Source organism: Dendropsophus ebraccatus, chromosome 15 (assembly GCF_027789765.1).
Source record: "Dendropsophus ebraccatus isolate aDenEbr1 chromosome 15, aDenEbr1.pat, whole genome shotgun sequence".
Taxonomy (NCBI): Eukaryota; Metazoa; Chordata; class Amphibia; order Anura; family Hylidae; genus Dendropsophus; species Dendropsophus ebraccatus.
Window position 1 is genome coordinate 68,938,465 of NC_091468.1, and position 27,623 is coordinate 68,966,087.

Here is a 27,623-nt window from a genome sequence, read left to right on the forward strand (position 1 = left end):
GACTGGTCATACAGACTTTATTATCGGTTGCTAATGAGAAACAGTAACAATTCTCATTTTACATTGTATTTTATGTATTTTAACACAATTAATTTTCAACGGCAAAAACAAGAAAAAAAAGAATGTTATTGGTTTAAGTGCTTTATGATACCAGTTAGTCATGCAGGTAGTTCTAGTGCAAGTCATTATTCCATCTTACTAAGAACAGTAAAGTGAATGCCGGCTTTGTTAAGACGGTCAATCATCTTGGTTTTGGAAAAAGCTGCTCCTGGTGTGTATACTCCGCCACTGGAAAACAAAAATGGGTAAAAAAAATTTGAAAAGTCTGTAGCAGGACTGCACCTTCAGGGGCATTATAAGGGTTATTACAGTCGGGTAAAATACATGTTGAATCGTTCCATGCTCCTGGTGACTAACACTTTGTTTCATACTTGTTACCTTTCCAGTCTCTTTCCCCCAGTTCTGAGCTGCTGCTCTGATCTCCCTCCTCCCCCCTCACTTACGAGACGGCTCATGGAAACAGCATTCTTGGTCGGCTTTCTCTGCAGTCTGTAATGCCAGGTGGTTTAATCACAATGAGGTCACCAGCAACTTGACCTCAGATTAACCCTCTCGGCATCACAGACTGCAGAGACAGCCAGGCAGGAAAGCTGTTTCCATGAGCCGTCTCGTAAGTAAAGGGGGGGAGGAAGGAGATCACGGCGGAGACAGAGTGAATATGTAGCTCACACACACAGTTGTCTTACTTAAAAGTGCATCTTAGTAATTGTTATTGGCTGCACATCACTCTGCTTAAACGGGATGTGCAGCAGACAATTATGAATTAAAGGGCTGCATGAACAATCCAGTGACCCGAAGATCATTTGTGCAGCCTAAGCACATGATTTATCAAGTTGTGTGAAGGCTTAAAGGGAACCAATCACCTGAGAAATCAATGAGGCCAATAATCTGGGCTAATACCCCATCTAACACACTTTACACACATGTCTATAGCAGCTGCCTCTGCCCCACACACCCCAAAATCATACTTTGATCTTGTCCCGCACTGTATGCTAATTCCTCTCAAGTAGTCATGTTAAGGCCAAGTAGTCACGGCCAGGGGTGGGGTTTGGCTGTAATCACGCCTCTATGGGAGTCATTCACTGCATCATCATCCAGGGCGGCGGGCCTGGAACTGTGTAACTGAGATACAGCACAGTGGCTCCCTGTGTATGTGTGACCTGGCCTCTCATACAGGCAACTGCTGCTTTACAGAGAGTCCCTGAATTAATGATTCTAATCCACCTGCAGCCATACAAACTATTCCTGTGCTGCTGGCTAGAGAAGGGTTAAAATCATTTATTCAGGGACGCTCTTATCCCCCCTCCTCCGTGTATGGCCCCCTCCTCTCTCTCCCATGTGCTTCTGGTGCCGCTCCGCTCTGTCTCTGATGCTGTCACAGAGGCAGATTGGAGATAAGGAGTGCAGCGACGGCAGCCAGGGGAGAACATGAGGAGAGAGGGGAGGGGGGATAAGAGCGTGGCTGAATGAATCGTTTTAACCCTTCTCTAACCAGCAGTAAAGGAATGGTTTGTGTGGTGGTTGCAGGTGAGTTAGAATCATTCATTCAGGGACGCTGTGTAAGCAACAGCTCCCTGTATGAGAGGACAGTTCACACATACATAGTGCAGGGGGATAGGCAGCCGCTATGCTGTGTATGTCAGTGTCCCAGGCCCGCCCCCCAGATGATGAGGCAGAGAATGACGCCCATAGAGGCGTGATTACAGCCAAACCCTGCCCCGGCCGTGACTACTTGAGAGAAATTAGCATACAGCGCAGAACAAAATCAAAGTATGCGCATGCGCTTCAGAGATGACTCCGATGCCCATAGAGAATGAATGGAGCCGTCATTCTCTATGGGCATCGGACTCATCTCTGCAGCGCACACGGCTTCGGCACTGATATCTTCATCCTGGGATCGGCTCCAGGAGCGGGGCTCGCAGGAAAGGGTAAGTATTCGGGGGCTGTACCGGTGGGGGGGTGGGGATGTCGGGCGGGCTCTGCGCCCACATCCCCGGTGACAGGTTCTCTTTAAATAAAAAGAGAACAGATATAAACTACAGTCTGTAATCGACTGCTGCAGGATTGCACATACGTTTTTGGAAGCGATTCTGGCTCCTTTAAAATAGTGACTCCAGCTTGAACCATGGCGATTGGCGTAGTAATATATCCAGCTTCTGTAAAGTAGGAAAAAATACTATTAGCATTATATTTTATCATAAGGTAACACTTTCAGATACCAGCTAATGGATTAACTAGTCACATTTAAAGGGGTACTCAAGCGTGGGGGCACTTTTTTGCTGGGACCGGGGAGGAAGTGGGCGAGGGAAAAGATGTCCACTCACCTCCCCGGTTCCAGCGGTGGGTCCTGCATCGCGGTGCTCCGATGCCTGGCCGCTTCCGGGTGTCTGACGCGGGCCCGAGACATGACGTCTCAGGTCCACTCAGCCACTCAGTGAAGGAGGCGGGATCTGATCGGACTTGAAACGGATCCCGCTTCCTTCACTGAGTGGTTAAGCGGACCTGAGACGTCACGTCTCGGGCCTGCGTCAGACACCCGGAAGCGGCCGGAAACCGGGCAACGAAGCGCTGTGATGCAGGACCCGCCCCTGGAATCGGAGACGTCAGTGGACGTCTTTTCCCTCGGCCACCTCCTCCCCAGTCCCAGCGAAAAACTACCCCCACGCTGGAGTACCCCTTTAACTATATGCCTACTTCACATTAGCGTCATTCGTTAAAGGGAACCAGTAAGCACATTTGTGGCGATTTATGAATGTGTTTACAGTGATACAGTAAGTACATATTGTAGGATCACATTAAAACAGAAGATACTCCAATGACAACTAATAGGCCAATGAGTAATAAGCCAAAGAATATTTATCGCAAGGTCTTCTATTTGTTAAGGGAACAATAGGATTATACTGGATGTAATAGATGAGCTAGCTCAAAACTAGAAATGTAGCTTTACAAGAGAAAAGAAAACCTTACTGTACCTGGTCCTGTAACCTGTGTGCAGATCTTTACATTAGGTTTGCCCTGTTGTGGGTCCAGGCCCTGGCTGTAACCCTCCCCGAAGAAGGTCATTGAGAAGGAACTTTCATCCATCTGTCAAAACAAATGTAGTAATAAATATTTCACTCCTATATAACATTTATATTTCTACATTATGTTTTCTTAAAATTACATTTAGACTGGACTCACACATGGTAACATGGTCAATTAGTTCTCATTGTGGAGCCAAGGTTTAGCCAAAACCAGGAGAAGAACCGACACAGAGAACTATAATTTATAATTTGTCATTTTAAATATTTTTGCAGAAATCAGTAGTATAAGCAGTTTTAAGAAACTCTGTGATTAGGCAAAATGCTTCTTTATGTACTCAAAAAGCTGTTTCCCAGCCCCCCCGCCCCCTTCTTATCTGCTCATTATCAGACAAAGCCGTCCTATGGAGGGGGGAGGGGCCGAGGGGGATGAGTGAGCAGGGAGAGCAGAGAAGCAGCTGTACAGTTTGGAGACTGTCTGGGCACATAAAACGCTGGATCCTCGGGTTAGAAAGGTCAGTGCTGGTCTGGGAGCTTGGTGAGAGAAGATTGCAGGATGTAGTGTTTTACAGGGCTGCCTTTTCTCCTCTCTGTGCTTACTCATCACCCTCGTTCCCTTCCCTCTCCATAAAGCATAATGGACACAGAAATCCTGCTTCTTCTGAAGTGAGGGGGAGGTAGGAAAACAGCTTTTTGAGTACAGAAGGAAAATCTTTTGCTTAATAAAACCTAATACAGAATTTCTTAAAATCACTTGTACCATTGATATTTATTGATTTCTGAAAAGTGACAATTAAATGACAGATACACTTTAAGGGAAAGACCTGGGAACAGTTTTTTTTGCCACTATTATGCATGTAGAGAAGCTGGCATTATTATACAGTGGCAATCTAGGATACAATGTTGCTGGATCTTGTGGGGATCAGTGTTAGAAAAGCATGTCCTGTACTGGGACACTGATTTGTATGGAAGCAGTTTATTGTCTACAATTATAGGATAGGTGTCACTGTCAAGTCATTGGCACCCACGGAGACACTGCAATTACAGGCACGTCTGTGACTTGCAAATATTGAAGCACTTGGGTATGACATTGTTAAGGAAGCAGTGTGACTGGTAATCTGGACTGCAGCAACCTGTAGCAGCCATGTCGGTGTGATAATGGAAGTAATTTTATTCTTCAAATCTAAATAGACATGAGAAGCCCCCCCAATACTCACTGGATCATGAAGTTTCTCCAATTTCAACTCTGTGCTGAGCCATTCCTGTGGCTCAAGAAGCTAAAACTATAGGAAGATGGTAGCAAGACAGCAGTGGCGGAGAAGGACCTGTGTTCTGGAAACAGCTCCGGTGGGGAGCCCAACATGGCATAAAGAAGGGAGAGGGAATGACAGAGTGCACTGGATCCCACTCAGAGACTCAAAGGTAGTTAGGGAGCGGGCAAATCACACATTTTCTCACAGAAAGAAAAAAAAAATTTTTTAATAATTTTGTGGCAAGTTACCTGTTTCTGTGTTGGTCCTTCTTTGGAGAAATAACCAAAAGAAAAGAATTTGGGGAACTGTTGAAGACATAAAACAAGTTTAGAGGGAAATCAGTGTCAAACATTAAATGGCTAGTGTGGCGCTCAGCAATTATTCACAAAATAACACACATTACAAAGTTATACAATTTGGGCTGGGTTCACACTACATATATTTCAGTCAGTATTGTGGTCCTCATATTGAAACCAAAACCAGGAGTGGATTAAAAACACAGAAAGGCTCTGTTCACACAATGTTTAAATTAAGTGGATGGCCGCCATATAACCGTAAATAACGGCCATTATTTCAATATAACAGCCGTTGTTTTAAAATAACAGCAAATATTAGCCATTAAATGGCGGCCATCCACTCAATTTCATCATTGTGTGAACAGATCCTTTCTGTGTTTTCAATCCACTCCTGGTTTTGGTTGCAATATGAGGACCACAATACTGACTGAAATATACCTAGTGTGAACCCAGCCTTGTAATGTATATTATGTCTGTGAATCGCCCCCTTCCCGTGTACCCCCACCCCCGCCCGTGTACCCGGAAGTGTGGTGCGATATACATACCTGACGCGTGTCGACCCCCGTCTTCTGTCAATGATGCAGTCTTCGGGAGGCCGGCCGACTCGCTGCAGCCGTCCCGCATGAGTCATCAGCTGCTCAGCCGCGATCGGCTGAGCACAACTGTGCTCAGCCAATCGTGGCTGAGCACAGTTATGACTCGGCAGAGGGGGGCGGCATGCGGGATAGCAGGAGCGAGTTGGCCGGCCTCCCGAAGATGACGTCTTTGAAGAAGATGGCGGATGGGGTCGGTCGACACAGATCAGGTATGTATAGCGCACCACACTTCCGGGTACACGTGCGGGGGTGAGGGAACACCGGGAAGGGGGTCATTCACAGACATAACATACATTACAAAGTTGTATAACTTTGTAATGTGTGTTATTTTGTGAATAATTGCTGAACGCCGCACTACCCCTTAAATTGATGCGTTCATACAGAATCTGCAGCAGATTTCATGGGCCAGATTGGATTTGCTTTAAATCTGCAACTTCAAATCTGCGCCATCAAATCTGCTGCAGATCCTGTACGTTTGAACGCACCCTAAGGCTATGTTCACACTACGTAAGTTTCCGGCCGTAGCGCGTTCCGTGAATAAGCGGCCGGAGACTTACGTAGTTTGCGTATAGTGGAAAGTATACGAAGTACGGCCGCACAGTTCACACTACGTACGAACTTACGCCCGGATCGTACGCGGCGGCGTAAGTAGCTTTACATGCAGTCCCGTACGTAATGGTGATTTCTTCATTTTTGCAGCTTTTTGTGCCGATCCAAAAGGTTCTGTGGGGTGTCCGGGGCTAGGCGAAGCTTTCCAAGTAAAAGACCGCTGTCAGATCGCTACGTAGGGCGCTCGGGAAGCGTAAGTAGACTTCGGGCATAAGTTCGCGGTCCGTACATAGCCGGCAAGTAGCGTAAATCTCCGTCCGGAGTTTACCGCGTATATGTCCGGCCGCGAAAATATGTGGCCGGACATATACGCAATGTGAACATAGCCTAAGGGTGCGTTCACACATACAGGATTCGCAGCAGATTTGATGGCCCAGATTTTTTTGCATTGAATCTGAAACTTCAAATCTGCTGCAGATTCTGTACATGTGAACGCACCCTTAGTTCTTTCAAAAGTAAGTAAAAATCTGATTAAGGGTGCATTCACACGTTCAGGATCCGCAGCATATTTGATGGCCCAGATTAGATTCAAAGCAAATCTGCTGCAGATCCTGTACGTGTGAACGCACCCTTAATCAGATTTTTACTTATTTTTGAAAGAACTAAGAATAAATCTTATTGTTCTTAGGCCATTTGCACACAGGCTTGACATAGGGCCCTATTCCACCGGACGATTATCGTTCAGATTATCGTTAAATCGTTCGAATCTAAACGATAATCGTTCGGTTGAAATGCAGTTAACGATTAACGACCAAACGAGAAATCGTTGATCGCTTTATAAGACCTGGACCGATTTTTATCGTTGCTCGTTCGCAAAACGTTTCGCAAATCGTTCGGTCGTTCACAATAGATACGAACGCATTAGCGCATAAATAGCGGAGAAAAGCAATCGCAATTACAACTGTGCTCAGCCGCGATTGGCTAAGCATAACTGTGCTCAGCCAATCGCGGCTGAGCACAGTTGAGACGCGGCGGAGGGGGGACGGCGGCAGCGATTCGGCCGTGCGTCCGAAGATGACGTTTGGCACAAAATGGCGGACGGCCCTCGACACGGATCAGGTAATGTATAATGCACATCACACATCATACTTACCGCTCTGGTCAGCGATTGGCGGAGCAGTTATGCCCAGCCAATCACGGCTGAGCAGCTGATGACGTGGCAGAGGGGGGGCGGCATGAGGGACGGATGGAGCGATTCGGCCAGCCTCCAGAAGATGACGTCATTGTCAAAAGATGGCGGCCGGGGGTTGACACGAATGCGGTGAGTATAATGCACTACACTTCCGGGGTGGTGGTGGGGAACACGGGGAAGGGGGCCATTCACTTACATAACACACATTACAAAGTTGTATAACTTTGTAATGTGTGTTATTTTGTGAATAAATGTTTAGCGCCGCACTACCCCTTTAACTAGACACCCTTACTCTGTCAAGTAGAGGGCACCTGGTTAAATGCTCAAGTTTACCATCTTTTTCGACAGGGCCAACAAGTGCATAAAGTCTGAAGTTCTTGCGGTTATAAGAGTTCCCTTTGGTTACATTTCAAAACCATACAAACTGGCTAATATCTTCTCTAAGAAACTGTCACGGGCCTTTTTGAAGCAGAGAATTCTGCAGATCATTATGGACAGGGACTAATGTGATGCATACACATGACACTGCCTAATGTATTGGTGTAGGACCAAAAATAATAATTTGTATGAGGTAAGCAAATCTAATGTCTGTAAAGTCAACAACTTAGTTTACTTTATACTACCTAACAGTACAGAATATCAGTGATAGACAACACAGTGTCCATTCCACCCCATTTGCTTTCATCACTTGTTTAATGTAAGATGCTGGCAGCAAAGATTTGAGAGGTATGAAAGCTGATCAAAGAAGATCAACCAATACTGTGCTCCTGGAAGGTTACAGGTAACCCTGGGAAATAAATCATACTTACTTTAATCAAAAGTTTCCGACCAAAACTGAATTTGGTAAAGAGCAGAAAGAGGAATCCTGCAAACATCAATTTGATGACAGATGCGATACCGCCCACTGCTGCGTATGCAGCATATTGCACCTGGAAGAAAAACAACTCCACTTAATAGAGATTTATTGCTGGAAATGTATAACTAACTAGTACAACATCTCTCCCAGGTGACACTGAGGGAAAGGGCAGATTTTTTTCCCTTCATCCCTTTGGCGTTTGTGAGACTGCGGGGGTGATCTGCCTCTGACAGACTCCAGCAGCAAGGCACAGACATCACTATCATTTCTATGCAAAGGCATAGCAGTATAAGGCTGGGTTCACACTATGTATATTTGAGGCTGTATTTGTGAGGCTGCAACCAAAACCAGGAGTGGATTGAAAACACAGAAAGGCTCTGTTCACATAATGTTGTAATTGAGTGGATGGCCGTCATTTAATGGCAAATTTTTGCTGTTATTTTAAAACAACGGCTGTTATATTGAAATAATGGCAGTTATTTACCGTTATATGACGGCCATCCACTCAATTTCAACATTGTGTGAACAGAGCCTTTCTGTGTTTTCAATCCACTCCTGGTTTTGGTTGCTATGAGGACCTGACTTGAGGACCAAATACTGCCTGAAGTATACAGTGTGTGAACCCAGCCTAAACCTTTAGATGAGTGCTCATAAAAGTCAACCAGTAACTTAAAGCATAAAAAAAAAAAAAAATTTAATTGTCCCACTTCCCCATTTTACAAAAAAAAAGATAAAATAAATAATGAAAAAAAACCCAAACATATTTGGAATCGTAGCATGCACAAACGTCCAATCTATTAAAATATAAAAATATTGCTCCCACACGGTGAACATTGTTAACATAAATAAGTTTTAAAAATAGAAAATATTAACTATTAGAAAAGATATGTGAACATTGGTATCGTTCTATTTGGACGTAGAAAAAAAAAAAAAGATACCATGTCAATTTTAGTGTAAAGGTCACTGTGTAACGGAAACCCCCAGAATTTGTGAAATGCATTTTGTTTCCAATTTCACCCCATAAATAACAGATTTGGTTTCAGAATACATTTTATAGTAGATGGAAAGGAGTCATTACAAAGAACAATTGTTTAACAAAAAAAAAAAAAAAAAAAAACACAAGCCCTTACATGACCCTGTAGATGGAGAAATAAAGGTGTTCTAGCTCCTAGAAGGCGAGGAGGAAAAAAATAAAATGAGAATTGGCGCTGTCCTCAAAATCCAGTGTGTCCTTAGGGGCTTTATATCACACATATAAGCATTTAGGGACTTTATATCATATCCCCATGCTGATTTAGATTTTGAACGTTATAATGACAGGGACACCAAGTCAAAACATGCAGTGAACACTATAGGGGACATTTATGAATGGTCCGCCAGAGGCGTATGCCAGAGAAAAAGTGCAGATTTGCCCCTTCTTCCTGGTGTACGCCTGCTGTACGCCCCGCTCGCCCGATAGGCAGGCTGGGGGGGCTTGGGGGCGTGACAAGGCAGGAAGAAGGCGTAGCCTCCTCCGGAGCCTCATTTATCATGATTTATGCCTGCTCACAGGCGTAAATCATGATCCAAATCTACACCAGCTGGAAGCTGGTCTTCATAAATCCCCTCCCTATATGTGTGAATGAATCCTCACTGTGTGTAAAAGTGTTTTTATAGATACGGAAAACACTGGCAGACTTTATACTTACAGGAGTCTCCTGCAGATTCTCATAGAGATAACGTTGGGTCCTCTTGACGACAGAAGCATCAGACCCCATAAAAGGAATGGCATACTGCTGTACTTCATTACTGTAAAATACTGCACCCCTGCAAAAGATAAACAAGTACAATACACATTTGTTTTCAGAATTACATGTCGGTGCACAACTACATTAATGTGCACAGGCGCATCCTCTGCGCTGTTCCCGTGCAGTAAGTAGTTAGATCCTTATGCTAATCAAGCAGTTTGGAACACAGGGGGCAGGGCTACAGCATGACAGCGTGGCTGGTAGGTATAGACTGCTTACAATCTGGAAACTGACAGCACAAATAGACATATACATGTCTGGGCTGTCAGTTTCCCTTTATCTTTCAAGGCCGCACAAACTTTGTTTACACTGGGCGATGTGCGGCTGATAAAGATACATTTTTAAGCAGGTTCCAAACAGACGATCAGCCGACAATCGTGCAACGTCTAATCACGGTCACTTTTACATGGGCCGATTATCGGCTGCAAGAGTGTTTCTAGCAACGCTTTTAGCCAATAAGTGGCCCGTGTAAAAGGCCCTTAAGCAACAGCCAATCTAGCAGACAGGTGCTCCGCAGCTCAGGCGATGTAATACAAAGCTAAATCTTACCTTCTTTTTAACTTTTGACCAACAACTGGAAGTGGCTTGAAGCCTAATTTCTTTCTAAGACTCCTTAGAGCTCCTTGATCTTTAATTCCATTAATAGCAGACTGCCAGGTCCCATCGTGAATACAAACACCCTATACAACACATAATACAGCAGAATTTGTATGGTGAGGTGAATAAACTACTATAACGCTAGGTACAATTATTACTAAAGCTCCACAACAACTTTTGTTTTCACAACAGACATAGGTTACAGGTAACATCAATGCTTCCCTAAAAGAAAGAAGTGCTATAACAATCAGAAAGATTCAGACCGGAACTTCACTACTGGGTCCTGGCCTTATTTTGTCATCCCTTCAACCCTACTAATAGGACTTCATTTTAGAACATGTATGTCTATATCTAAATTTCTGTATAGGCACGCATGACAACTTATAAAAGTTGTGTCATCAGTAAAGACCTATTGTTTAAATCAAGTTTTTTATGTTAAACGTTTTTTGTTTTTTTTAAAGACTTAATGGTGCATTTTTTTTCTAATTTTTCACATTCAATTTAAGGGGACAGGTCTCTTCTACTGTTGCCCACCCAAAGAGTTATCCCTATTTCTAAACAGAATGCTTGCATACACATACACATACATGTTTATATATAATTTTGCTGAAGCTACAGGAATTACTCTTGCAAACTGGAGACATCATTCTGTTTTATTACTATAGCTTATCTTATTGGCTCTTTCATAAGCATTATATCGCTGGAATAAAAATAGTGAGTAAAATAGTCCAAAGTGATTTGATTAGCCTTCTGTAATACTCCCACCAGTGAGCCTGAGATATGGAGTATTGTTTTTCAACTCGAGTCCTTAAGTGCTCTCGACAGGTCATAGTATTATTTAGGTGATATAATTATAGTCAGTTTATCAGGTGTGACCACAGCTGTTCTCTTTATCGGATACCCTTATGCTGCGTCTACACGGAACGATTATCAAATTCGAACGATAATCATACGTGTAAGCGCAGCGAATGATCAAACGACGAACGAGAAATCGTTCATTTAGATCTTTCAACAACTTCTCAAATCGTCATTGATCGTTCGCAAAAAATTCGCAGATTGTTCTGTGTGAACAGTCGTTCGCCAATTTAACCAATGTGTGAGATAGGCTTAAAGAGGACCTGTCACCCCCGGTGACGGGGTGACAGGCTCCTGACCCCCCGTTAGAGCCCCCTATACTCACGTGATCCCGCCGGGTCCTGCTTCTGGACATGGTCGGGTCACGGAGATATCAGCGCCCGAAGCCCGGCGCGTGCGCTCCTCAGATGTCCAACACTGATGGAGAATGACAGGAGAGTCCAGCGCTCCGTCATTCTCTATGAGAGTTGGACTCATCTGAGGAGCGCGCGCGCCGGGCTGCAGCGGCTGATATCTCCGTGACCCGACCATGTCCAGAAGCGGGACCTAGCGGGATTAGGTGAGTATAGGGTGCTCTAATGGGGGGTCGGGAGCCTGTCACCCTGGCACAGGGGGTGACAGGTTCCCTTTAAGCGATCGCAAAAAGAATTTCCCATACAATATAGCGTATTTTCATAACAATCTAAAAGCTGATTGTTATGAAAAAAAATCGTTACTCCACCATCGTTAATTGTAAGATCGGGCGAATTATCGTTTCGTGTAAACGTAGCATTAAATCATGACCTGTTGGGAGTACTTGAGGACGGGAGATGAAAAATGCAGGTCTAGAGTAAATAGTGTCGCCATTTGGCCAGAAGCCTAGTTTCTCTGTGACCAGTGAGCTTGAAGTCTAGTGTGAATTTTAGATGTAACAATGTCAGTTTATGTTTTTTTTTTCTCCCTTCTAAAACTAACCTCTGGTCCAGACTTGAAAGACAGAAAACTTTCCACAGCTGTCAAGGTTCCTGAGGGGGGGGGAAAAAAGAAGTCTTTTATTTAAATTTCCTTAGAATCATCAATGTTTCACTCATGGTAAACTGTAAACCAATGTATTATTTCTACTAACAATCTTAATTTATATGCTCAGCACTTGTAAATGATGAGAATGCCCCATAAAAATTCAATTAAGTGCTAGCTGAACGTTCCATTACTTGGGGGGACAATTGTCCGACTTTTTCAGGATGAGCGGGGGTCCCGGTGGTCAGAACCCTGATGATCAACTTGCTAGTCCCTATCCCTATTAAATGAGAGCTGTCCCTAAAACTAATTTTTGACATGTCATCAGGAGATAGGTTGGGAAAGATGGTGATCCTCTCCCCGGCTGGCCCTGCACAAGGCAATAATTTTTCATAGACTTCTATTCTATGGTGAATATTAAAAGACTGCGGGCAGGTTAGGGATTATACTGCGCTGCCACACTCTTTCCCTTGCTATATCTCCTGATCACAGCAGATGTAAGCAGTGAAACCCCCTCTGATCAATAAATCCTAACATGTCTGATGACCTAATAAAAAAAAAAATGTCCAGCACTCCAATACCACTGTTCACACTATATCTCAGGGGTAGGAAACCCTGGATCTCCAGCTGTTGCAAAACTACAACCCCTATCATGCCTGGACAGCCAAAGCTTTGGCTGTCCATACATGATGGGAGTTGTAGTTAGGCGATGTAGTTGTAGTTTTATATATATATATATATATATATATATATATATATATATATATATATATATATATCAAAAGTTAGTTTTGGTGACAGGTATGCTTTAACTTTAATTTTAGAAATGCAACAATATATCACAAAAATTCATGATTTTACTAAAAACAAATCATAAAAAAAAAAAATCAGTCATCAGTTACTTTATGAAACTAACACTGTAACATATCATTACCTTGTATGCTGTTCCTGGTAAATAAAACCCCCATATCAGCAGGAATGGAGTCAAAGCCGCTGCTGCCAACAACATACACCCCGTTGTCTGCTGCCTGCCTGTCATACTTCATGTACATGGATTCAAGGAACTGTTGAGAAAACAATGCGTACACAATCACAATACTTCAATAAAAATGTACATGATTGTCCCTGTAAGGCTTTGTACACAATCAATTTGCTGCGTGCATTAGACATATACGATGTAAAATAGTCCTGGAGTCTGGCTACATGCCCCAGTGCATTGTTTTGTTTTCTCACCGATGAAGCGCCTAATGAATTTTCATGGGGAGTGCTACAAACTTCCATTAGCCAAGGTTAGTCATCGATTCTTATGGATACCTGTAACTTAGGGTCCCGTTACACGGGTCGATGATGGCCCGATCAATACTGTAAACGATCAGGCCCAGTAGATTATGTTCTAGATCGGCGCTCGTTTACTGAGCCTATTACACGGCTTGATAATCGTTTAGCAAGGGCATTGTTAGCAATGTCCGTGCAGCCTTTGCCCAAACAATTTACATTACCTTTCCACGTTCCCAGTGTTCTCCTGCGCTCTGCATGCTTCCTCCCCGGTCCTGCACTTTGCAGCTTCAGATCGGTCTGGCTAAGCTGACAGGCCGCTAAGCCAATTACTGCCCGGGACCGCCACATCGAGTGATTGGCTGAGTAGCCTGTCAGCTCACACAGGCCTCTTTGAAGCTGCAGAGTGCAGGACCAGGGAGGAAGCATGCAGACCACAGGGGAACACTGGGAATGTAGAGAGGAAATGTAAACTGTTTCTTGAATCGTCAGCCGCCGGCCGTGCATCACTGTTACATGAAGTGATGCGCGGTAAGTGGCAGATCGTTCCATCTATTACACAGAGCAATAATTGGCCGGATCAGGCTGATATCGCTCCGTGTAATAGGGCCCTTACTGCTATCAAGCCTGCAATACCAGTTCCTGGCAGGATGCAGACAAGGCACATTGTTATATAGGTGAGGTTGGAAAAGTGCAATATACAAATAAACAGCCACACCTAACATCCATGATGAGGGAGGATGCTTAGTATTTTAACTGCACACATATAAGGCTTCTATAAGGTCTGTAGGGCCAGGCTCAAGGTTACATATAGTGCGCCATGCTGGTGGCTAAAATGTCTGCTAATGCAGGATGCAGCCTGGCCTGTGATCTTGGGGGAAGAATAAGGTGCATTTAGAAAAGTTAATCTGTGCCTTGAGAAATTAGTCCATAGCCATTGTTTTAAGAGCCAAATAATAGCTATTGTTTTTACATTGTATCAACATAAATCCACAGTTCTTGGTCGGCACCCTGGTACAATCAGAAGACAGAAAGACGCATTTTGGTATACATGTTTTTAATCTTTAACACTCAATAGCAACGTCTCACTAACCTTTTTGTAACTAACACATGTATTGGTTTGTGTTTATTGTACAGAAACCATGACTAAGAATTCAGCTGGGTTTGAAACGTGTCAGAGGTAATGGAACAGTTTTAAGAGCTGGAGAGAATCTCTTCTGTGTGAACACAGCCTAAGAACACTACTGTGAACTACGTACCTGAGGTTCTCCGCTGATGTCCACAAAGTGTGCTCCATTTTCCACGCAGGCCTTCACCACAGGCTCACCATAAAACCTGTACTAATAAACACAGAAGGTACATTCAGAATGCAGATTCTCTGATGTGTAGAATATTTAAACATTTATAGAACATATCTGGATTTTAGGCGTTTTCATTTCTTTTCATTAGCAGTAAGGTCCCCTTCACACTTCCAGAAAACAACTTTAATGACTTTAATTAGTCACAGACATCCTTCCGGATTTTTGCGGAAGGGTGTCCATTCCGGAAAATAGATCCGGATTTTATATGACATGTCCTATTTTTGTCGGGAATTCCGGCCAGGACGCCCCCATAGAAGTCTATGGGAGCGCCGGAGTCACAGGCACTTTCCTAATGTACATCAGGAAAGTGCCTGTAATTCCGGATTGGTTGAGAGCCTGCCTCCCAGCACCCCTCTCTGCCCTGCACCCGATCACCCCACTGCGCCAATAGACGTATAATAGAAGTAAATTACAAACTTCTGACATTTTCTGGCACTTACATAGTTACATAGTTAATACGGTTGAAAAAAGACATGTCCATCAAGTTCAACCAAGGAGGGGATGGATACAGGGAAGGGGGAGGGGTGATAGGTTCTATACATATGCATTTATATTATTTTGGTCTAAGAACTTGTCTAGCCCTGTTTTGAAGCCCTCTACTGTTTTTGCTGTGACCAGATCCTGTGGTGACTGTTCCACAGATTCACAGTTCTCATGGTAAAGAAGGCTTGTCGCCTCCGGAGATTGAACCTTTTTTTCTCCAGGCGGAGGCAGCGCCCCCTTGTCTCTCCGGGTGCGCCCCCTTGTCTCTCCAGGCGGAGGCAGCGCCCCCTTGTCTCTCCAGGCGGAGGCAGCGCCCCCTTGTCTCTCCAGGCGGAGGCAGTGCCCCCTTGTCCTTTGAGGGGGTTTTACCTGGAACATCTTTTCCCCATATCTCTTGTAGGGGCCATTTATATATTTAAATAAGTTAATCATATCTCCCCTTAGGGTGCCTTCACACCTACCGACTCGCAGCGTTAATAACGCTGCAAGTCGACTAGGTCCTGGCAGATCACTGTCAGTACATACATGCAGCGGTCTGAACGACCGCTGCGTGTATGTAAATTAACCCCTTATGCCGGCCGGCCAGCTCCCGCTCAGCTCTGTATACATTACCTCCTCGCTCCACGGGGTCCCGGCGTCCTGCTCTCGTGCCCGGCCAATCAGTGTGTTGCCCTGCCGCAGCCACTGATTGGCCGGGCGGGAGAGCAGGACGCCGGGACCCCGTGGAGCGAGGAGGTAATGTATACAGAGCTGAGCAGGAGGCGGCCGGCCGGCATCAGAAGGGGTTAAGCGGCCGGCAGATTTACATACACGCAGCGGTCGTTCAGACCGCTGCATGTATGTACTGACAGTGATCTGCCAGGACCTAGCCGACTCACAGCGTTATTAACGCTGCGAGTCGGTAGGTGTGAAGGCCCCCTTATACGTCTCTTCTCCAGACTAAACAAATGTAATTCTTTTAATCTCTCCTCATAACTAAGATGCTCCATTCCCCTTATTAGTTTAGTTGCCCGTCTTTGTACCCTCTCCAGCTTTAGAACGTCCTTTTTATGAATCGGGTTCCAAAACTGGACAGCATACTCCAGATGAGGCCGCACCAAAGCTTTATAAAGCGGTAATATTATATCCCTGTCCCGAGAGTCCATGCCTGTTTTAATGCATGACAATATCCTGCTGGCCTTAGAAGCAGCTGACTGACATTGTGCTGTTCTGTAGTCTATTATCTACAAGTACACCCAGATCCTTCTCCATCAGCGACTCTCCCAGAGTAACTCCCCCCAGGACATATGATGCATGCGGGTTATTACTCCCCCCAGGATATATGATGCATGGGGGTTATTCCTCCCCTTAGGACATATGATGCATGTGGGTTATTAGTACCCAGGTGCATAACTTTACATTTATCCACTTGTTGATTTGAAATTAATTTTTTTTTTGCTGAACTACCCCTTTAACTTTACAATCCTTGGCCTGCATTGGTTCGACAGGTTACATGTTGTTTCACGTTGTAAAGGCCGTGGGGTCTACATTATGATTCATGTAGGAATAAAATTAATTGCCACTAAGACTCCTGGCTTTCTATATTTTCCTTAGGCCCCATTCACATGTCCGTGTAAGTTTTTACTGTCAAGAAATCCTGATCAGGATGCCTCAAATTGCATCAGGAAAGCATCAGGATTTACTGACAGTAATCCGTTTTTACCTTCAGGAAACCATCAGTAAAAGCCTTTAGCATTTTCTGATCAGAAGAAAAAATGTAGAGATGGGAGTTCGGAAAAAATGGGAGAGGTAGTTCTGCAAACTGGATGGCCACAGGCTGCCGAAGTACAACTCCCATCATGACCTGTTTAAAGGGGGGTGATCTCACCTGTCCGGGCTTGAGGTCGGCGTTGGTCCAGTCCCCCCCCCCCCCCCCGACCAGCGCCGGCGATCGCCAAATCCGGACCCCGGGATCTACAGCGACATCCCCCCTCCCCGCCGCGGGCCAGTGCCGACCTCAAGCCCGGACAGGTGAGATCATCCCCCCCCCCAAAACAGGTCATGATGGGAGTTGTACTTCGGCAGCCTGTGGCCATCCAGTTTGCAGAACTACATCTCCCATTTTTTGCAGAACTCCCATCTCTACATTTTTTCTTCTGATCAGAAAATGCTGAAGGCTTTTACTGATGGTTTCCTGAAGGTAAAAACGGATTACTGTCAGGAAATCCTGATGCAATTTGAGGCATCCTGATCAGGATTTCCTGACAGTAAAAACTTACACGGACATGTGAATGGGGCCTAAGGAAAATATAGAAAGCCAGGAGTCTTAGTGGCAATTATTTTTATTCCTACATGAATCATAATGTGGACCCCACGGCCTTTACAACGTAAAACAACATGTAACCTGTCGAACCAATGCAGGCCAAGGACTGTAAAGTTAAAGGGGTAGTTCAGCAAAAAAAAATTAATTTCAAATCAACAAGTGCCAGAAAATGCCAGAAGTTTGTAATTTACTTCTATTAATAAAAACGTATCAGCTGCTGTATGTCCTGCAGGAAGTGGTGTATTCTCTCCAGTCTGACCCAGTGCTCTCTGCTGCCACTTCTGTCCATGTCAGGAACTGTTCAGAGCAGGAGAGGTTTTCTATTGGGATTTGCTGCCGCTCTGGACAGTTCCTGACATGGACAGAGGTGGCAGCAGAGAGCACAGTGTCAGACTGGAAAGAATACACCACTTCTTGCAGGACATACAGCCAGTGGCAGATTATAATGTGGGCGGTTTGGGCGGCCGCCGGGGCCCGAGGCTCCGGGGGGGCCCATGCCGCGCCACCCACATTATAATTCGCCCACGCCGCTGCGGCCCGGCCCGCCACTGCACTCTTGTGACCGCATTATTTCGCTTGCGGTCACAGGAGTCCCCGGCTGCCTCCGGCTGATGTGCGGCTGCCGGGGGTGTCTCGTCCTCTCCCCGGCAGCGCGCGCATCACACAGCTTACTGTGCCACCTAAGCCCTGACTTCCGGTATTAAGAGCGCACGTTAGAGACGCTCTGTACCGGAAGTCAGGCGGCACTAGGAACTGCGTGATGCGCGCGCTGCCGGGGAGAGGACGAGACACCCCCGGCAGCCGCATCATCAGCCGGAGGCAGCCGGGGACAGACCAGGAGCCGAGAGGATCGACGGGGGAACGGATGGCAGGCGAGTTGTTTTTTTTTTATTTATTTACTGACTGCTGTGCAAGGGGGACCATCTATAAGGGGGGGAGCAGAGGGGGACCAGGACCATCTATAAGGGGGGGGGGGGGAGCAGAGGGGGACCATCTATAAGGGGGGGGGAGCAGAGGGGGACCAACTATAAGGGGGGGGGGGAGCAGAGGGGGACCATCTATAAGAAGGGGGGAGCAGAGGGGGACCATCTATAAGAAGGGGGGAGCAGAGGGGGACCATCTATAAGAAGGGGGGAGCAGAGGGGGACCATCTATAAAGGGGAAAAAAAGAGGGGGACCATCTATAAAGGGGAAAAAAAGAGGGGGACCATCTATAAAGGGGAAAAAAGAGGGGGACCATCTATAAAGGGAAAAAGAGGGGGACCATCTATAAAGGGAAAAAGAGGGGGACCATCTATAAAGGGAAAAAGAGGGGGACCATCTATAAGGGGGGAAAGAGGAGGACCATCTATAAGGGGGGAAAGAGGGGGACCATCTATACAGGGGAAAAGAGGGGGACCATCTATAAAGGGGGGAAAGAGGGGGACCATTTATAAAAGGGGAAAGAGGGGGACCATCTATAAAGGGTGAAAGAGGGGGACCATCTATAAAGAGGGAGAGAGGGGAACCATCTATAAGGGGGAAAGAGGGGGACCATTTATAAGGGGGGAAAGAGGGGGACCATCTATAAGGGGGAAAGAGGGGGATCATCTATAAGGGGGAAAGAGGGGGATCATCTATAAGGGGGGGAAAGGGGGACCATCTATAAGGGGGGGGGGAAAGGGGGACCATCTCCTATAGGATTAGCACCCTCCTCTCCTGACATCCTCTGTGCTGCTGTGTCCTCCCCTATAAGATCAGCCCCCTCCTCTCCTGACATCCTCTGTGCTGCTGTGACCTCTCCTATAAGATCAGCCCCCTCCTCTCCTGACATCCTCTGTGGTGCTGTGACCTCCCCTATAGACCAGCACCCTCCTCTCCTGACATCCTCTGTGCTGCTGTGACCTCCCCTATAGATCAGCACCCTCCTCTCCTGACACCCTCTGTGCTGTTGTGACCTCCCCTATAGATCAGCACCCTCCTCTCCTGACATCCTCTGTGCTGCTGGGACCTCCCCTATAAGACCAGCAGCCTCCTCTCCTGACATCCTTTGTGCTGCTGGGAACTCCCCTATAGATCAGCACCCTCCTCTCCTGACATCCTCTGTGCTGCTGTGATGCTGTGACCTCCCCTACAAGACCAGCAGCCTCCTCTACTGACACCCTCTGTGCTGCTGTGACCTCGCCTATAAGATCAGCACCCTCCTCTCCTGACATCCTCTGTGCTGCTGTGACCTCTCCTATAAGATCAGCACCCTCCTCTCCTGACATCCTCTGTGCTGCTGTGACCTCCCCTATAAGATCAGCACCCTCCTCTCCTGACATCCTCTGTGCTGCTGTGACCTCCCCTATAAGATCAGCACCCTCCTCTCCTGAACTCCTCTGTGCTGCTGTGACCTCCCCTATGAGATCAGCACCCTCCTCTCCTAACATCCTCTGTGCTGCTTTGACCTCCCCTATAAGATCAGCACCCTCCTCTCCACTGCTGTGACCTCCCCAATAAGATCAGCACCCTCCTCTCCTGACATCCTCTGTGCTGCTGTGACCTCCCCTATAAGATCAGCACCCTCCTCTCCTGACATCCTCTGTGCTGCTGTGACCTCCCCTATAAGATCAGCACCCTCCTCTCCTGAACTCCTCTGTGCTGCTTTGACCTCCCCTATAAGATCAGCACCCTCCTCTCCTGACATCCTCTGTGCTGCTGTGACCTCCCCTATAAGATCAGCCCCCCCTCTCCTGACATCCTCTGTGCTGCTGTGACCTTGGGGGGGGGCGCAACATCAGGGTGAGTTGGCAATATGTTTATTGGGGGCAGCGGAGGGGAGGCAGGCAGTGTTTTTTGGGGACAGCGTGGGGGGGGGGCAGTAGCGGATCATAATGTGGGCAGATTGACTGGGGGGGGGGGGGGGGGCAGGTTGGGTGGACAGCCCAGGGCCCAGGGTACATTTAATCCGCCACTGCATACAGCAGATGAAAAGTACTGGAAGACTTGATTTTTTTTTTCTTTACTAGAAGTACATTACAAATCTCTTGCAATTTCTGATTTGAAAGAGTTTCTTTTTCTCAACTACCCCTTTAAAAGTTCTAACAATGAGGGGGGAGGGGTGCGTTCCCCTTACTGCCATGTGATCTTACTAGTTTATTCAGTATACAGCTGCTATTACCTTTCACCTACAATGACTTTTCTCCGGCAAATCGAATTTACACAATGATGTTTGAAAGGACTTCACTAATCTTTAAGAATAACCTTTTGGACCAAATGTATCTGATAAGTCTGAGAACTTTGCTCCCCAGAGCGTCATGTCTGCACAAGTGATTAGGAATTGTTACAAACTCCACACGTATCATCGGATGAGGCCTATCATAGGGCGGTGTTGCATCACGCTTTGTGTAAACACACCCTTTCCAGTGCAATTATTGAAGCCCAAAGCCAGGGACAGACTGTAAATACAGAACAGGTCATAAAGGAAAGACTGAGACCTCTCCTCTTTTCAATCCCATTCCTGGCTTTGTTTTTGCCCATTGCAACCAGAAATCTGTACATGTGAACGCACCCCTACACAGTACAGCCACACTACACAGCTGACTGGCATTTACAGTGTTCTTTTACTTTCCTGTCCTGTTTACCTTCACCCCAAGGCGCATATATTAGCATGATATCAATGCTTTGTTTGCCCTCTAAATATTTGATAGTAAATGACACAATTTGGAGGCATACAGAAGTACAGTAGAAGCTCCATGCACCTCTACGGCAGCCCTATTGTGGCTCAGTACTTAGAAGATTGTTGGGGGGGGAATAAAAGCTGGTCTGTCAGGTCTGCTCTTCTTTTATGCAGGATTACTACATCTCTTTATTGGCTCCCTGTGTCTGTAATTTGTACATTTATATAATCCATCTGCAGGAAATACATGGTTCCTATAACGCTATTGTGCAGGAAGCAGTTACGTTAACTATGTGTTCCGTACACTTAATTCTTTCTGTCCTGAAATAAGGAGCTGTAGTGACGGGTTTATTATAGATAACCATCAGGTACCACACCACCCAATAAATAGTCTACCAAAATAGTAAGTGATACTTTCTGGTTCTGTGGAGCAGCAAGGTTTAGGTTGTACTTAGCGGTCTGAGCTGTATGTGTCTTCTACTAATTTCATTGTCTAGACTTGATACAACTGGATCTGCGTCACTTCTGAGAGCAGGACTAAGGGCCCTATTTCACCGGACGATTATCGTTCAGATTATTGTTAAATCGTTCAAACCTAAGCGATAATCGTTCGGTTGAAATGCAGTTAACGATTAACGACCAAACGAGAAATCGTTGATATCTTTATAAAATCTGGACCTATTTTTATCGTTGCTCGTTCGCAAATCGTTCGCAGTGAATAAGACGTTGTTTGGTCTTTCGCAGTAGATACGAACGCAGTAGTGAAGAAATAGCGAAGAAGAAACGATCGCAAATACGATCATAAGTAACGATTATTGTTCCATGGAAATGAGTGAACGTTTTCAGGTATTTCGCAATAGCGGTTGTTTGAGATCGTTAATCGTTAACTATTATGCCAACGATAATCGTCCGGTGGAATAGGGCCCTAAGTATGAGCAGGTCTGCTGTCTGGGAGTGGACAGTGTTCTCATTCACTCTCAGCAAACAAAACAGCCTTAAAAACAGTAAAGAACTGAAACACAAAGATGGGAATGTAATAAGACGCTCAGGTTGCAGAGACAACTGTTTCATGTCCAGTAAGTATTGTGCGCAGCTTCTAATCTAATCCTATTCTACAGTGCAGGGCACTATACTTATTGGGCATCATCTTGTAGTTTCATCTCTTCATACCTAACGTTAGGGCTGTATTACATGTAGTGATCTACAGGAGGAAGCGAACACCGACCTGTCACATCAGCGTTCGCTTCCCTCTCGTTCCCTGCTCGCTGTCAGTGCTATTACACAAACAGAAAAAGAGCAGGAGGAGCGGGGTGGGGATAGGGCTGCATGTCGGCTGATCGTTGCCTTTTAACGTGACCTATTAAACCAAACGATTATCAAACGGAATGGCTGGTAATCAATCAAGTACGGACGATAATTGTTTGGTGTAATAGGGCCCTTAGATCATATGAGAAAATATTCCTGAACAAACCCCTTTAGCGTACTGTACACACTTAGGCTATGTTCAGACTGCGTATGAGACCGGCCGTTCCAGGGAACAGCCAGTCTCAGAAAAGATTATCCCAACAGGTACTGCAGTACCGGATGGATGATTTATAGTGCCGCTTAGTTCTTATGAGGGAACATCCATTTGCTCCCGCATCAGAACTCCCCACTGCACACTATGAAGCCTGCGGCTGGAGCTGCTCGCTCAAAAGTGTGCACCGACAGGGTTTTCTGCGGCCACTATTCAGTGAATAGCGGGCGCAGAAAACCCTGTCTTGACATGTCAGTTTTCTATGGCGCCGCTAGGGATCCCGGCCTGAGTGTATACTATGTGTATGTATATATGTACTATGTGTATACACTCCGGCCAGGATCCCTTCAGCCTGCTGCACTACGTAAGTTCCGTGAAAATCACGTCTGTTGTTTCAACAAAATGTATGCAGTGTGAACATAGCCTTAGCATGTGTAATGTGGGTTTGTTGCAAGAGAGTTTGCAGGTATGAACTGTAACATTTAATTAGCAAGTTTCTGTGTATAAACTGTGCGCCCAGTGCTGTGAAGGGAACACTAAGATATTTTATCTTTCAATTCAACTGGTGCCAGAAAGTGCTGGAGAGTTGTAATTTACTTCTATTAAAAAATGTGCAGTCTTCCAGTACTTATCAGCTGCTGTATGTCCTGCAGGAATTGGTGTATTCTTTCCAGTCTGACACAGCGCTCTCTGCTGCCACCTCTGTCCATGTCAGGAACTGTCCAGAAAAGCAGAAAATCCCCATAGAAAACCTCTCCTGCTCTCCAGACTGGAAAGAATACACTACTTCATGCAGGACATTCAGCAGCTGATAAGTACTGGAAGACTTGAGATTTTTTTTAATAGAAGTAAATTACAAATCTCTGGCACTCTCTTTCACCAGTGAATCTGAAAGATTTTTTTTTTTTTATTGGGTGGTAGTGTTATGAGTGACCTCAGGTATACTCACATCAGCGTCACCGGCTCCATCACATCTGATTGAGAATACTGCAGTATACACTACTACTCTTTCTATCAGAATGACGGCAAACACAGCAGCTAAAGCAGACAGACCCCTATATCAATTAATGGGGACTATGGTACATCACCAGTGTCCATTGTGGCAGATCCGCCTAAAGTTTATGATGATGGGACCATGACACAGATGTGAACAGAGCCGCATCATATTTTCAATTTATAATCAAAACTATTTTGTTAGAGGAGAAAACGTTATGGGAAACGATTGTGCACACTGAGGGCTTTGTGTCTGATACTTACTGGTCCCACACAGTCCAGAACAACGGTGGCTTTCTTACACATATCGGCCAGGGCGGGGGCATCATTAATGTCGCAGATCAGAATGTCAATGGATTTCAGCTGTGGCTTTCCTACAAATAATGGACAGAAGCAGTGACTGGCACCGAAACGTACAAAGATTTCAACAGCTTAAAAAAAATACAGTACTGCCCCCTGGTGAAGACTGGCCTTCCTGAGGGGTTACAGGCATAGGGATTAGCAAGCCATACATTAAAATTGCCAGCATGTAAGATACGGCTGGGACTGTCATTTCCTTCAAATCAACTGCTTCAGAGAAATATATAGATTTGTAATTTATTTCTACTTGTTAACTCTAATGTTAAGGTTTCCCATACTTATCAGCTGCTGTATGCCCTGAAGTGGTGTATTCTTTTCACTCTGACACAGTGCTCTCTGCTGCGGCTCTGGACAGTTCCTAACATGGACAGAGGTGGCAGCAGAGAGCACTGTGTCGGACTGGAGAGAATACACCACTGCCTGTAAGACCTGCAGGACATACAGCAGATAATAAGTACTGGAATTACAAATCAATATAACTTTTTTAAACCAGTTGATTTGAAAGAAAAAAATAGTCTGGAGTACCCCTTTAAGCAGGTTATGGTGTTATGCATACGGCCATATGATGTGGTAGCGCTCCCAGTGCAGGGAAAGTCATGATAATGTCAAGGGAGAGAAAGATTAGACAGGCTGGATTTCAACTGCCTGAGTCCTTTTGTTCTTGGAGAGATGAGCTGCCAGCTGAGGTATCTGGCATGGCTGACCCCGTTCTCTCGTTCACAATTCAGACCGCATGAACGCTCAAGCGTTCATAAACATGGAAGGGCTGACGTTACAGAGAAGCCATAGTGCCCCACCTGCAGCACTACACCAGTATCTCCTCATCTGCTCTCACTGGCAGGGACAAGTTTCAGGGGAGGGCCCCGACTCCATTCCTGCTCTGGGTGAAGGCGAGTCTGGCTACACCTCTGCTGCTCCGCTCACTTACCAGTCAGGTATCTTAGGTGGAGCTCACACCTGCAATCCAGTTTGATGGTGCATTCACACCTACAGGATCTGCAGCTGATTTTCTGCAGCAGATTTCATTTAAATAACATAGCATCAAATCTGCTGCAGATCCTGTAGGTGTGAACGCACCCTAAAGGAGCAGAGTAAGAGAGATGATGGCAGACGCCGACGCCGCTTTACTGGTATGGGACGGAGTTCTGTCATATACACTGTGACTATGCTATTCCTTTGAAATTGACCGGAATCTGCAGCAGAGCCAGACAGATGTGAACAGAGCCTAAGGACGCCGCGTCTGCCTCTGCAGGTGTCATATAAATCATCAATGCACACACAATAGTGGCAGAACTGGATTCGAGGTGATGGAGTCTCAGGAGCTCAGAGGGATGAAGAGAGGCAGTGGCTGCAACCTGTAGTCCTCCATTATAAGAGATACTACCACTACATGCTGGGACCTGTAGTCCTCCATTATAAGAGATACCACCATTACATGCTGGGACCTGTAGTCCTCCATTATAAGAGATATCACCATTACATGCTGGGGCCTGTAGTCCTCCATTATAAGAGATACTACCACTACATGCTGAGACCTGTAGTACTCCATTATAAGAGATACTACCATTACATGCTGGGACCTGTAGTCCTCCATTATAAGAGATACCACCATTACATGCTGGGACCTGTAGTCCTCCATTATAAGAGATACTACCACTACATGCTGAGACCTGTAATCCTCCATTATAAGAGATACTACCATTACATGCTGGGACCTGTAGTCCTCCATTATAAGAGATACCACCATTACATGCTGGGACCTGTAGTCCTCCATTATAAGAGATACCACCATTACATGCTGGGACCTGTAGTCCTCCATTATAAGAGATACTACCTCTACATGCTGGGACCTGTAGTCCTCCATTATAAGAGATACCACCATTACATGCTGGGACCTGTAGTCCTCCATTATAAGAGATACCACCATTACATGCTGGGACCTGTAGTCCTCCATTATAAGAGATACTACCACTACATGCTGAGACCTGTAGTCCTCCATTATAAGAGATACTACCACTACATGCTGGGACCTGCAGTCCTGGACCATAGCACATAAGAGATACTACTATTATATGCTGGGACCTGTAGTCCTCCATTATAAGAGATACCACCATTATATGCTGGGACCTGTAGTTCCTCAGCTGCAGGGCAGTGATATAACTTCTTGGGGTAGTTCAGAGTTACAGATGAGCAGGAGATGGCAGCTGGGTGCACAGAGAAATTTGGGGGCGCACAGAGAAGTTTGGTTGGATTACAGGAAAGTCTAGGGGGGGTGCACAGAGATGTTTGGGGATATACAGGGAAGCCTGGGGGGTGCACAGAGAAGTTTGGTTGGGGCACAGAGAAGATTGGGGGGGAAGGGCGCACAGAGAAGATTGGGGGGAAGGGCGCACAGAGAAGATTGGGGGGAAGGGCGCACAGAGAAGATTGGGGGGAAGGGCGCACAGAGAAGATTGGGGGGGGGGCGCACAGAGAAGATTGGGGGGGGGCATACAGAGAAGTTGGGGGGCGCACAGAGAAGTTTGGGGGGCTCACACAGAATTTGGGGGATATACAGAGAAGTTGGGGGATGCACAGAGAAGTTGGGGGAGCACAGAGAAGTTGGGGGAGCACAGAGAAGTTGGGGGAGCACAGAGAAGTTGGGGGAGCACAGAGAAGTTGGGGGAGCACAGAGAAGTTGGGGGAGCACAGAGAAGTTGGGGGAGCACAGAGAAGTTGGGGGAGCACAGAGAAGTTGGGGGAGCACAGAGAAGTTGGGGGGAGCACAGAGAAGTTGGGGGGTATACAGAGAAGTTGGGGGGAGCACAGAGAAGTTGGGGGGAGCACAGAGAAGTTGGGGGGAGCACAGAGAAGTTGGGGGGAGCACAGAGAAGTTGGGGGGAGCACAGAGAAGTTGGGGGGAGCACAGAGAAGTTGGGGGGAGCACAGAGAAGTTGGGGGGAGCACAGAGAAGTTGGGGGGAGCACAGAGAAGTTGGGGGGAGCACAGAGAAGTTGGGGGGAGCACAGAGAAGTTGGGGGGTATACAGAGAAGTTGGGGGGAGCACAGAGAAGTTGGGGGATATACAGAGAAGTTGGGGGATATACAGAGAAGTTGGGGGGAGCACAGAGAAGTTGGGGGATATACAGAGAAGTTGGGGGATATACAGAGAAGTTGGGGGGAGCACGGAGAAGTCTGGTTGGAGCACAGAGAAGTTGGGGGAGCACAGAGAAGTTGGGGGATATACAGAGAAGTTGGGGGATATACAGAGAAGTTGGGGGCGCACAGAGAAGTTGGGGGTCGCACAGAGAAGTTGGGGGGAGCACAGAGAAGTTGGGGGGAGCACAGAGAAGTTGGGGTCCCGCATACTCACCCAGTCTCTCGGCCGCCCGGCTCAGCACCTCCTCCAGCTTCTCCCGGCTCCGGCCGGCTACAGCCCAGCGCAGCCCCTGGCCCCGGTACTCTTCCCCGTCAGCCACTCGGGCCACCTCCTCCACAACAAACTGCCCGGTGAAGCCGGAGGCCCCGAATATCGCTATCTGGTAAGGCCGGTGCGAGGTCCTGGTCGCCATGGTGACTGCTCCGGTGGTGTAGGACAGACTGGGGACACTGACGCACCACACTCCACTGACAGGGGGGAGTAGGGCGGATGACTGA

At 46.3% G+C, this 27,623-nt stretch overlaps 1 protein-coding gene across 1 annotated transcript; it reads right to left on the reverse strand.

Annotated features, from left to right (window-relative positions):
• On the reverse strand, positions 1-27,623 carry SCCPDH (saccharopine dehydrogenase (putative)). The gene is made up of 12 exons (XM_069954714.1): positions 27,340-27,623; positions 23,892-24,001; positions 14,592-14,672; positions 12,992-13,121; positions 12,016-12,065; positions 10,159-10,289; positions 9,511-9,628; positions 7,776-7,895; positions 4,582-4,638; positions 3,033-3,144; positions 2,135-2,216; positions 1-288 (listed from the first exon to the last, which is right to left on the reverse strand). Exons 1-12 carry the CDS (start codon positions 27,536-27,538, stop codon positions 186-188), a joined length of 1,293 nt encoding a protein of 430 aa, XP_069810815.1. The 5' UTR covers positions 27,539-27,623; the 3' UTR covers positions 1-185.

Coding starts and splice junctions, on each gene's coding strand:
- SCCPDH (XM_069954714.1), bottom strand. CDS start 27,538: ATGGCGACCAGGACCTCGCACCGGCCTTACCAGATAGCGATATTCGGG. Junction 13,122..14,591: donor ACATCAGCGGAGAACCTCAG/GTACGTAGTTCA, acceptor TTTTCTCAACAG/TTCCTTGAATCCATGTACAT. Junction 4,639..7,775: donor GTCGGAAACTTTTGATTAAA/GTAAGTATGATT, acceptor TGTCTTCAACAG/TTCCCCAAATTCTTTTCTTT.